The 13,757-nt window shown below is 43.6% G+C and overlaps 1 protein-coding gene across 2 annotated transcripts in view; it reads right to left on the bottom strand.

Annotated features, from left to right (window-relative positions):
- The window catches only part of LOC115157436 (myomegalin), a 117,044-nt gene that overhangs the window by 80,075 nt on the left and 23,212 nt on the right, over positions 1-13,757 (bottom strand). The window contains exons 1-2 of one of the 2 annotated variants that reach the window (XM_029705685.1): positions 13,054-13,146; positions 12,500-12,576 (exon numbers count right to left, since the gene is read on the bottom strand). In XM_029705685.1, the coding sequence (XP_029561545.1) occupies positions 12,500-12,576; positions 13,054-13,119 (143 nt within the window). In that variant the 5' untranslated portion in view covers positions 13,120-13,146. Of the gene's footprint in view, positions 1-12,499; positions 12,577-13,053; positions 13,147-13,757 lie in introns of those variants that run through there. The other variant, XM_029705684.1, reaches the window with a different exon arrangement.

The raw sequence follows: 13,757 nt of genomic DNA, 5'->3' as shown, positions 1-13,757 counted from the left end.
ATGGATGCTACTGCTGGGTGGATGGATGGATGTTACTGCTCGGTGGATAGATGCTACTGCTGGGTGGATGGATGCTACTGCTGGGTGGATGGATGGATGTTACTGCTGGGTGGATGGATGCTACTGCTGGGTGGATAGATGCTACTGCTGGGTGGATGGATGCTACTGCTGGGTGGATAGATGCTACTGCTGGGTGGATGGATGTTACTGCTCGGTGGATAGATGCTACTGCTGGGTGGATGGATGTTACTGCTGGGTGGATAGATGCTACTGCTACTGCTGGGTGGATGGATGTTACTGCTGGGTGGATGGATGTTACTGCTGGGTGGATGGATGTTACTGCTGGGTGGATGGATGCTACTGCTGGGTGGATGGATGTTACTGCTGGGTGGATGGATGTTACTGCTGGGTGGATGGATGCTACTGCTGAGTGGATGGATGGATGCTACTGCTGGGTGGATGGATGTTACTGCTGGGTGGATGGATATTACTGCTGGGTGGATGGTCGTGCTATAAATTCTCAGACAACCCAAAGATTCCTTGATGCCCTTCCAGACTCCCTCTGCCTACCCAAGGACGTCAGAGGACAAGAATCAGTTAACCACCTAACCGAGGAACTCAATTCAACCTTGCGCAATACCCTAGATGCAGTTGCACCCCTAAAAATTAAAAACATCTGTCATAAGAAACTAGCTCCCTGGTATACAGAAAATACACGAGCTCTGAAGCAAGCTTCCAGAAAATTGGAACGGAAATGGCGCCACACCAAACTGGAAGTCTTCCGACTAGCTTGGAAAGACAGTACCGCGCAGTATCGAAGAGCCCTCACTGCTGCACGATCATCCTATTTTTCCAACTTAATTGAGGAAAATAAGAACAATCCGAAATTTCTTTTTGACACTGTCGCAAAGCTAACTAAAAAGCAGCATTCGCAAATGGAGGATGGCTTTCACTTCAGCAGTAATAATTTATGAACTTCTTTGAGGAAAAGATCATGATCATTAGAAAGCAAATTACGGACTCCTCTTTAAATCTGGGTATTCCTCCAGGGCTCCATTGTCCTGAGTCTGCACAACTCTGCCAGGACCTAGGATCAAGGGAGATACTAAAGTGTTTAGTACTATATCTCTTGACATAATGATGAAAATAATCATGGCCTCCAAACCCTCAAGCTGCATACTGGACCCTATTCCAACTAAACTACTGAAAGAGCTGCTTCCTGTGCTTGGCCCTCCTATGTTGAACATAATAAACGGCTCTCTATCCACCGGATGTGTACCAAGCTCACTAAAAGTGGCAGTAATAAAGTCTCTCTTGAAAAAGCCGAATGTTGACCCAGAAATTATAAAAAACTATCGGCCTATATCGAATCTTCCATTCCTCTCAAAAATTTTAGAAAAAGTTGTTGCGCAGCAACTCACTGCCTTCCTGAAGACAAACAATGTATACGAAACGCTTCAGTCTGGTTTTAGACCCCATCATAGCACTGAGACTGCACTTGTGAAGGTGGTAAATTACCTTTTAATGACGTCAGACCGAGGCTCTGCATCTGTCCTCATGCTCCTAGATCTTAGTGCCGCTTTTGATACCATCGATCACCACATTCTTTTGGAGAGATTGGAAACCCAAATTGGTCTACATGAACAAGTTCTGGCCTGGTTTAGATCTTATCTGTCGGAAAGATATCAGTTTGTCTCTGTGAATGGTTCGTCCTCTGACAAATCAATTGAAAATGTCGGTGTTCCTCAAGGTTCCGTTCTAGGACCACTATTGTTTTCACTATATATTTTACCTCTTGGGGATGTCATTCGAAAACATAATGTTAAATTTCACTGCTATGCGGACGACACACAGCTGTACATTTCAATGAAACATGGTGAAGCCCCAAAATTGCCCTCGCTAGAAGCCTGTGTTTCAGACATAAGGAAGTGGATGGCTGCAAATTTTCTACTTTTAAACTCGGACAAAACAGAGATGCTTGTCCTAGGTCCCAAGAAACAAAGAGATCTTCTTTTGAATCTGACAATTAATCTGGATGGTTGTACAGTCGTCTCAAATAAAACTGTGAAGGACCTCGGCGTTACTCTGGACCCTGATCTCTCTTTTGAAGAACATATCAAGACTGCTTCAAGGACAGCTTTTTTCCATCTACGTAACATTGCAAAAATCAGAAACTTTCTGTCCAAAAATGATGCAGAAAAATTAATCCATGCTTTTGTTACTTCTAGGCTCGACTACTGCAATGCTCTACTTTCCGGCTACCCGGATAAAGCACTAAACAAACTTCAGTTAGTGCTAAATACGGCTGCTAGAATCCTGACTAGAACCAAAAAATTTGATCATATTACTCCAGTGCTAGCCTCCCTACACTGGCTTCCTGTTAAGGCAAGGGCTGATTTCAAGGTTTTACTGCTAACCTACAAAGCATTACATGGGCTTGCTCCTACCTATCTTTCCGATTTGGTCCTGCCGTACATACCTACACGTACGCTACGGTCACAAGACGCAGGCCTCCTAATTGTCCCTAGAATTTCTAAGCAAACGGCTGGAGGTAGGGCTTTCTCCTATAGAGCTCAATTTTTATGGAATGGTCTGCCTACCCATGTGAGAGACGCAGACTCAGTCTCAACCTTTAAGTCTTTACTGAAGACTTATCTCTTCAGTAGGTCCTATGATTAAGTATAGTCTGGCCCAGGAGTGTGAAGGTGAACGGAAAGGCTGGAGCAACGAACCGCCCTTGCTGTCTCTGCCTTGTCGGTTCCCCTCTTCCCACTGGGATTCTCTGCCTCTAACCCTTTTACAGGGGCTGAGTCACTGACTTACTGGTGTTCTTCCATGCCGTCCATGGGAGGGGTGCGTCACTTGAGTAGGTTGAGCCACTGACGTGGTCTTCCTGTCTGGGTTGGCGCCCCCCCCTTGGGTTGTGCCGTGGCGGACATCTTTGTGGGCTATACTCGGCCTTGTCTTCGGACGGTAAGTTGGTGGTTGTAGATATCCCTCTAGTGGTGTGGGGGCTGTGCTTTGGCAAAGTGGGTGGGGTTATATCCTGCCTGTTTGGCCCTGTCCGGGGGTATCATCGGATGGGGCCACAGTGTCTTCTGATCCCTCCTGTCTCAGCCTCCAGTATTTATGCGTCGGGGGGCTAGGGTCAGTCTGTTACATCTGGAGTATTCTCTTGTCTTATCCGGTGTCCTGTGTGAATGTAAATATGCTCTCTCTAATTCTCTCTTTCTCTCTTTCTTTCTTTCTCTCGGAGGACCTGTGCCCTAGGACCATGCCTCAGGCCTACCTGGCATGATGACTCCTTGCTGTCCCCAGTCCACCTGGCCATGCTGCTGCTCCAGTTTCAACTGTTCTGCCTGCGGCTACGGAACCCTGACCTGTTCACCGGATGTGCTTGTTGCACCCTCGACAATTACTATGATTATTATTATTTGACCATGCTGGTCATTTACGAACATTTTAACATCTTGACCATGTTCTGTTATAATATCCACCCGGCACAGCCAGAAGAGGACTGGCCACCCCTCATAGCCTGGTTCCTCTCTAGGTTTCTTCCTAGGTTTTTGGCCTTTCTCAGGAGTTTTTCCTAGGGAGTTTTTCCCAGCCACCGTGCTTCTTTCACATGCATTGCTTGCTGTTTGGGGTTTTAGGCTGGGTTTCTGTACAGCACTTTGAGATTTCAGCTGATGTACGAAGGGCTATATAAATAAATTTGATTTGATTGATGGATGTTACTGCTGGGTGGATGGATATTACTGCTGAGTGGATGGATGTTACTGCTGGGTGGATGGATGTTACTGCTGGGTGGATGGATGTTACTGCTGGGTGGATGGATGTTACTGCTGGGTGGATGGATGTTACTGCTGGGTGGATGGATGTTACTGCTGGGTGGATGGATGCTACTGCTGGGTGGATGGATAGTACTGCTGGGTGGATGGATGTTACTGCTGAGTGGATGGATGTTACTGCTGGGTGGATGTTACTGCTGGGTGGATGGATGTTACTGCTGGGTGGATGGATGTTACTGCTGGGTGGATGGATGGATGTTACTGCTGGGTGGATGGATGGATGTTACTGCTCGGTGGATGGATGTTACTGCTGGGTGGATGGATGGATGTTACTGCTCGGTGGATGGATGTTACTGCTGGGTGGATGGATATTACTGCTGGGTGGATGGATGTTACTGCTGGGTGGATGGATGTTACTGCTGGGTGGATGGATGTTACTGCTGGGTGGATGGATATTACTGCTGGGTGGATGGATGTTACTGCTGGGTGGATGGATGTTACTGCTGGGTGGATGGATGTTACTGCTGGGTGGATGGATGTTACTGCTGGGTGGATGGATGTTACTGCTGGGTGGATGGATGTTGCTGCTGAGTGGATGGATGTTACTGCTGGGTGGATGGATGTTACTGCTGGGTGGATGGATGTTACTGCTGGGTGGATGGATGGATGTTACTGCTGGGTGGATGGATGGATGTTACTGCTGGGTGGATGGATGTTACTGCTGGGTGGATGGATGTTACTGCTGGGTGGATGGATGTTACTGCTGAGTGGATGGATGTTACTGCTGAGTGGATGGATGTTACTGCTGGGTGGATGGATGTTACTGCTGGGTGGATGGATGTTACTGCTGGGTGGATGGATGTTACTGCTCGGTGGATGGATGTTACTGCTGGGTGGATGGATGCTACTGCTCGGTGGATGGATGTTACTGCTGGGTGGATGGATGTTACTGCTCGGTGGATGGATGTTACTGCTGGGTGGATGGATGTAACTGCTGGGTGGATAGATGTTACTGCTGGGTGGATGGATGTTGCTGCTGGGTGGATGGATGGATGTTACTGCTGGGTGGATGGATGGATATTACTGCTCGGTGGATGGATGTTACTGCTGGGTGGATGGATGTTACTGCTGGGTGGATAGATGTTACTGCTGGGTGGATGGATGTTACTGCTGGGTGGATGGATGTTACTGCTGGGTGGATGGATGCTACTGCTGGGTGGATGGATGTTACTGCTGGGTGGATGGATGCTACTGCTGGGTGGATTGTTGTTCAAATCAAATCAAATCAAATGTGTTGGTCACATACACGTGTAAAGCAGATGTTTTGTGGGTGTAGCGAAATGCTTTGCTTCTAGCTCCGACAGTGCAGTAATATCTAACAGTTTCACAACATATACCCAAAATACACGTACATCTAAGTAAGGAATGGATTAAGAATATATACATATATGTCAGAGTGGCATTGGACTACGATACAGTGGCATAGTATAGAATACAGTATATACATATGAGATGGGTGATGCAATATTTACACACAATTAAAGGGACTAAGATACAGTAGAATAGTATAAAGTACAGTTTATACATTAATGTGGCTTGTGTTTAATTTCCTTAAAGTGGACAGTGATTCCTAATCTATGTCTATAGGCAGCAGCCTCTGATGTGCTGGAGATGGCTGTTTAACAGTCAGTGGTGTAACATAGAATACAATACAGTATATACATATGAGATGGGTGATGCAATATGTAAACACAATTTAAAAGTGACTAAGATAACGTAGAATAGTGTGGAGTGCAGTTTATTCATATGAGATGAGTAATGCTCGATACGGAAATATTAGTTATTAGTTATTTTTCACAAGTTATTTTCATTCATAAGAGACGGTAGCAGCAACATTATGTACAAAATGAGTAAAAAAAGAAGTTACAAACAACGCAAAAAAACAAACAAAAAAACAATCGGTTGGGGGCTCGTAAAACGTCTGCTCCGGCTCCAGCTATTTGATACTATCTCCATATTAATACAGTAATGTAATGTTGATTAGCTGATCTGATGCTATCTCCATATTAATACAGTAATGTCATGTTGATTAGCTGATCTAATGCTATCTCCATATTAATACAGTAATGTAATGTTGATTAGCTGATCTGATGCTATCTCCATATTAATACAGTAATGTAATGTTGATTAGCTGATCTGATGCTATCTCCATATTAATACAGTAATGTAATGTTGATTAGCTGATCTGATGCTATCTCCATATTAATACAGTAATGTCATGTTGATTAGCTGATCTGATGCTATCTCCATATTAATACAGTAATGTCATGTTGATTAGCTGATCTGATGCTATCTCCATATTAATACAGTAATGTAATGTTGATTAGCTGATCTGATGCTATCTCCATATTAATACAGTAATGTAATGTTTATTAGCTGATCTGATGCCATCTCCATTTTATTACAGTAATGTAATGTTGATTAGCTGATCTGATGCTATCTCCATTTTATTACAGTAATGTAATGTTGATTAGCTGATCTGATGCTTTCTCCATTTTATTACAGTAATGTAATGTTGATTAGCTGATCTGATGCCATCTCCATATTAATAAAGTAATGTAATGTTTATTATCTGATCTAATGCTTTCTCCGTTTTATTACAGTAATGTAATGTTGATTATCTGATCTGATGCTATTTCCATATTAATACAGTAATGTAATGTTGATTAGCTGATCTAATGCTTTCTCCATATTAATACAGTAATGTAATGTTGATTAGCTGATCTGATGCTATCTCCATATTAATACAGTAATGTAATGTTGATTAGCTGATCTGATGCTATCTCCATATTAATACAGTAATGTAATGTTGATTATCTGATCTGATGCTATTTCCATATTAATACAGTAATGTAATGTTGATTAGCTGATCTAATGCTATCTCCATACTAATACAGTAATGTAATGTTTATTAGCTGATCTAATGCTTTCCCCATTTTAATACAGTAATGTAATGTTTATTAAATGATCTGATGCTATCTCCATACTAATACAGTAATGTAACATTTATTAACTGATCTGATGCTATCTCCATACTAATACAGTAATGTCACATTGATTATCTGATCTGATGCTATCTCCATATTAATACATTAATGTAATGTTGATTAGCTGCCATGTGAGCAAGAAGACCAGGGAACAGTATGATCCATTACACCAGCTGTGGAGCTGGCAGTGATTAGTAGTTTGCATGCTAACGGCTCCCCTCCATCAGCCAAATATTTACTGCTGAGACCCCCTACCAACACACACCACCTTTGATCATCAATCTATCCCAGGCTATGGACTCTAGGCTGGAGGCTATGGGTGGGGGGGTTGAGGGCACAAGGCAGAAAAGTGGACCTTTAATCTTATAGCAATCTGATGAAACACAGAATATGTCAATCAAATTGATTCCCTTCCAGGGGGAGTATTACATTCAAAGCCTAGCTGCAACAGCAGGGGTAGGGGTTCAGAGGGGGGGTAAGGGTGGACGTGACAGGTATTGCCTTCCATATCCCTGTCTGCACGCCAAGATATCAGAGTTGCCCTTTTGGAGCTGGCGAGTGTGCGATCTCATTGGGACAGACACTCGGAGTATGTATGTGTGTGTGTGTGTGTGTGTGTGTGTGTGTGTCCAGTTCTCTCTCACTCCACCAGCTGTTGTGTGAAACATGAGCTGAGGTGTTACCTCTAAACGGTTTGATTCTACCCTCTGAGGGACTCAATACTGATTACTGTTCTATGCCTACAGTCTCCTGCTATAGGCTTGTTTTCCTGCTATAACACCATCTCTGTATGAGAAACAGCTTTGTTAATTCTCATCAAACAAAGACAAACACTCACCGTAATCACTTGAGCAAATTGTATTTCTGAATACCAGCAAAGCATGTCACATGTAGTCATGGGTCTTTGGAAAACATTAAGATAATTTAATTCTATTAGTTTAGTACTATGCTACATACAGTAGGCGAGTCTCGAGGGAAATTTCAGGAAGAGTAAGAGGACAGTATTTTATTGGTGGATATGTGGCATTGGTGATGTCAACATTAGGCCATTGAGGCCATCCATTCACAATGCATACAGGGCAAGATGGCACCGACAGACATGGCAGCTCTGCTTCTAGCTCGTAAGCAACTTTGAAGTATTTCGTTTTTTGGTGTTTTATTTCTTACATTACTAGCCCAGAACTTTTTTTTGTGTTATTACATACAGCCGGAAAGAACTTTTGGATATCAGAGCGGCGGTAATTTACGAGCATTATGACCAGGAATATGACTTTCCCGAATTGGATCCTTTGTCCGTACCCCCCAGGGCAATTGAACTTATCCCAGAGGCTGCTCCAAGATGCCAACGGAAGAGAAGAGGATTTCGGAGTGGACTTTTAGTCTGACTCAGGAGGCGTGCATAACATCCACCACTTCCGAGTATATTACTCGCTAATGTTCAGTCTCTGGACAATAAAGCTCAGGGCGAGGATCTCCTTCCAGAGAGACATCAGGAACTGTAACATACTCTGTTTCACAGAATCATGGCTCACTCGGGACATACTGTCCCCGTCCATACAGCCAGTTGGGTTCTCAGTTCATCGTGCAGACAGGAATAAAGAATTCTCCGGGAAGAAGAAAGGCAGGGGTGTATGTTTCATAATTAACTACTCATGGTGTGATTGTGATAACATACAGAAACTCAACTCGTTTTGTTCACCCGACCTAGAATACCTCACAATCAAATGCAGAAGGTATTACCTCTCAAGATAATTATTTTCGGTTATAGTCACAGCTGTGTATATTTCCCCTCAAGCCGAAACCACGACGGCCCTCAAGGAACTACACTGGACTTCATGCAAACTGGAAACCACATATCCTGAGGCCGCCTTTATTGTAGCTGGGGATTTTAACCTAAGCAAATTTGAGAAAAACGCTACCGAAGATCTATCAACACATTGACTGTAGTACTCGTTTAGTAAAAACACTATACCACTGCTACTCGCCTTTTTGAGATGCCTACAAGGCGCTCCCCTGTCATGAATTATGTCGTGGTGTTGCAGAGAGGAGGACCAAAATGCAGCAGAGTTGTGGATACTCATTCTTTTAATGGGAAAAAACGAAAAGCATCCACAGGAAAAACAAAACAATAAATGATACTCACGACTCACAACAGTGTAGCAGGCTCAATAACGCAGTGCTCACAAACAATCTCCCACAAAAGACAAACACCAACACACCCTAATATATGGGACTCTCAATCAAAGGCAAAGAGGCAACACCTGCCTTCAATTGAGAGTCCCAACCCCAATTAACCAAACATAGACATACAACCAGCTAGATCAACATAGAAATACATAAACAAGGAACAGTGCCCAAAAAACCCCGGAATACATAAATCAAATCGACTACAACAAACACACCACCCCGAACCACATACAACAAATACCCTCTGCCACGTCCTGACCAAACTACAATAACAATTAACCCTTATACTGGCCAGGACGTGATATCCCCTGCCCCCCCCTTTGCAAATCAGATCAAGATTCTATTTTGATCCTCCCTTCCTATAGGCAGAAACTCAACAGGAAGTACCCGTGCTAAAGTCTAATCAATGCTGGTCTGACCAATCAAAATCCATGCTTCAGGATTGTTTTAATCACGCGGACTGGGATATGTTCCGGGTAGCCTCTGAGAATAACATTGATGTTTACACAGACACGGTGACTGAGTTCATCAGGAAGTAAATAGGGGATGTTGTTCCCACGGTGACTATTAAAACCTACCCAAAACCTGTGGATAGATGACAGCATGGTGAAGGTAGGAAACAAGAGCTCCACTTCGCTGATCCTCAACACTGGGGCCCCACAAGGGTGTGTGCTCAGCCCCCTCCTGTACTCCCTGTTCACCCATGACTGCGTGGTCATGCACACCTCCAACTCAATCAAGTTTGCAGACGACACAACAGTAGTAGGCCTGATTACCAACAATGACGAGACAGCCAACAAGGAGGAGGAGAGGGCCTTGGTGGAGTGGTGCCAGGAAAATAACTTCTCCCTCAAAGTTAACAAAACAAAAAAGCTGATCGTGGACTTCAGGAAACAGCAGAGGGAGCACGCCCCAATACACATCGATGGGACCGCAGTGGAGAAGGTGGAAATCTTGAAGTTCCTCAGCGTACACATCACTGACAATCTGAAAAGGTCCACCCACACAGACAGTGTGGTAAAGAAGGCGCAAAAGCGCCTCTTCAACCTCAGGAGGCTGAAGAAATTTGGGTTGGCCCCTAAGACCCTCAGAAACTTTTACAGATGCACAATTGAGAGCATCCTGTCGGACTGTTTCACCGCCTGGTACGGCAATTGCACCGCCCGCAACCGCAGGGCTCTCCAGAGGGTGGTGCGGTCTGCCCAACGTATCACCGGGGCCACATGACCTGCCCTTCAGGACACCTACACCACCCGATGTCACAGGAAGGCCAAAAAGATCATCAAGGACATTATCCACCCGAGCCACAACCTGTTCACACCGCTATCATCCAGAAGGCGAGGTCAGTACAGGAGCATCAAAGCTGGGACCGAGAGACTGAAAAACAGCTTCTATCTCAAGGCCATCAGACTGTCAAATAGCCTGCACCTTAGTGGCTGCTGCCGTACATACATAGACATGGAATCACTAGTCACTTTAAAAATGTTCACATACTGCTTTACTCATCTCAAATGTATACACTGTATTCTATTCTACTGTATTTTAGTCAATAACACTCCGACATTGCTCGTCCTAATATTTACAGTTGAAGTCGGAAGTTTACATACACTTAGGTTGGAGTCATTAAAACTCGTTTTTCAACCACTCCACAAATTTCTTGTTAACAAACTATAGTTTTGGCAAGTCGGTTAGGACATCTACTTTGTGCATGACACAAATAATCTTTCCAACAATTGTTTACAGACAGATTATTTCACTTATAACTCACTGTATCACAATTCTAGTGGGTCAGAAGTTTACATACACCAAGTTCACAATGCCTTTAAATAGCTTTGAAAAATCCAGAAAATTATGTCATGGCTTTAGAAGCTTCTGATAGGCTAATTGACATCATTTGAGTCAATTGGAGGTGTACCTGTGGATGTATTTCAAGGCCTACCTTCAAACTCAGTGCCTCTTTGCTTGGGAAAATCTAAAGAAATCAGCCAAGACCTCAGAAAAGAAATTGTAGACCTCCACAAGTCTGGTACATCCTTGGGAGAAATTTACAAACGCCTGAAGGTACCACGTTCATCTGTACAAACAATAGTACGCAAGTATAAACACCATGGACCCACGTAGCCGTCATACCGCTCAGGAAGGAGACGCGTTCTGTCTCCTAGAGATGAACGTACTTTGGTGCGAAAGTGCAAATCAATCCCAGAACAACAGCAATGGACCGTGTGAAGATGCTGGAGGAAACAGGTACAAAAGTATCTATATCCACAGTAAAACAAGTCCTATATTGACATAACCTGAAAGGCCGCTCAGCAAAGAAGAAGCCACTGCTCCAAAACCGGCATAAAACCGGGGACAAAGATCATACTTTTTGGAGAAATGTCCTCTGGTCTGATGAAACAAAAATAGAACTGGCCATAATGACCATCGTTATGTTTGGAGGATAAAGAGGGAGGCTTGCAAGCCAAAGAACACCATCCCAACCATGAAGCACGGGGGTGGGAGCATCATGTTCTGGGGAGGCTTTGCTGCAGGAGGGACTGGTGCACTTCACAAAATAGATGGCATCATGAGGAAGTAAAATTATGTGGACATATTGAAGCAACATCTCAAGACATCAGCCAGGAAGTTAAAGCTTGGTCGCAAATGGGTCTTCCAAATGGACAATGACCCCAAGCATACTTCCAAAGTTGTGGCAAAATGGCTTAAGGACAACAAAGTCAAGGTATTGGAGTGGCCATCACAAAGCCCTGACCTCAATCCCATAGCAGATTTGTGGGCAGAACTGAAAAAGCGTGTGTGAGGAAGGAGGCTTACAAACCTGACTCAGTTACACCAGCTCTGTCAGGAGGATTGGGCCAAAATTCACCCAACTTATTGTGGGAAGCTTGTGGAAGGCTACCTGAAAGTTAAACAATTTAAAGGCAATGCTACCAAATACTAATTGAGTGTATGTAAACGTCTGACCCACTGGGAATGTGATGAAAGAAATAAAAGCTGAAATAAATCATTCTCTCTACTGTTATTCTGACATTTCACTTTCTTAAAATAAAGTGGTGATCCTAACTGACCTAAAACAGGGAATTTTTACTAGGATTAAATGTCAGGAATTGTGAAAAACTGAGTTTAAATGTATTTGGCTGAGGTGTATGTAAACTTCCGACTTCAACTGTATATATTTCTTAATTGCATTATTTTACTTTTAGATATGTGTATTGTTGTGAACTGTTAGATACTACTGCACTGTTGGAGCTAGGAACACAAGCATTTTCCTACATCCGCAATAACATCTGCTAAATATGTGTATGTGACCAATACAATTTGATTTGATTTGATCTGTTGGTTGGCTGTCAGTCTACATTGCAAATTAATTTGAAGTAAGAAGTGTCAGATTCTCAGATCAGATGACTGAGGTCGGTCAAAACATTCAACATTCAACGGTCAACTGTCAGTCTGGATGTGTTGTACTGGACTTACAGAGCCTTGTCAAGAAGGTCTTGTTTCTCCTGTAACTCTTGCTTCAAGCTCTCCACTTCTACCTTCAACTCGATGTTCTGGAACACAGGGAGAATAGAACATGAAATCAGACTGGAATTATGTTTGATAGAAAAAATGACATCATCAATATTGTCGTCGTTGTCACCGTCCATCATCATCATCATCACTCACATCATAACGATTAATCTCAAAAGACAAGGAATATCAAATAGAAACTTTAAAACAAGTCAATGAAGTTATAGAAACTCAAAGAAGTGCCGACACCATTAGTACAATTACTGTAAAACACAGGAAGAGAGTAGAGGACAGGCTCATTGTAATGGCTGGAATGGAATTAATAGAATGGTTTCAAACACATCAAACATATGGAAACCACATGTTTGACTCCGTTCCATTAAATCCATTCCACCCATTACAATGAGCCCGTCTTCCTATAGCTCCTCCCACCAGCTTCCACTGATCTGTACTGCCTTGCAAAGACCCCTGATGCCCAGAGGAACGGTATACCCTATTACCCTCCTGGAAACTCCTACCTTCCAAATGCACCTAGTGCTTGTCCTGTACAGTATCCAGTGTCTTCTATCCCCCTCCAACACCATCCCACAGCTAGCCAGCAACAGAAACCCTACACGCACAACCTGTCCTCTCTCCTTCTCACCCCAACCCACAAACACCATCTACACCTGACCCCCGCACCCCTCCTATGCTGCATCGATTTCCCTCCTTCCCTCCCCCTCTCTTTGCTGTATCAATCAGAGTGGTGTGTATACGTAACATCAGTAGGGAACATGGTTCTCTCCTGTCACAGAGGTTATATTTTATGATGGGACAAGCTGCCAGGAAACCCTGAATTTTGGAGGTTACCAAAAATCTATAATGTCCTGTCCATTGCACACTTTATTTGAAACCTATCAAAGTTTAACAAAGAATGCATGTTTCACATACTATCAATTCATAAACATGTATCAATCTAGACTAGTCCCAGATCTGTTAGAGATCTTGCTAATGTCAGCTCTTAGCCACATCTCACACCAGTAAACTAGGCAAGTCAGTTAAGAACAAATGTTTACTTACAATGACTGCCTACACCGGCCAAACACCAGGCCAATTGTACACCGCCCTATGGGACTCCCAATCACAGCCGGTTGTGATACAGCCTGGATTCGAACCGGGTGTCTGTAGTGACCTCTCTAGCACTGAGATGCAGTACCTTAGACCGCTGCGCAACTGAGGGGCT

The sequence above is a fragment of the Salmo trutta genome, chromosome 21, assembly GCF_901001165.1.
Source record: "Salmo trutta chromosome 21, fSalTru1.1, whole genome shotgun sequence".
NCBI lineage: Eukaryota > Metazoa > Chordata > Actinopteri > Salmoniformes > Salmonidae > Salmo > Salmo trutta.
Note: the sequence above shows the minus strand (reverse complement) of the source record. Positions and strands in the feature narration are given on the sequence as shown.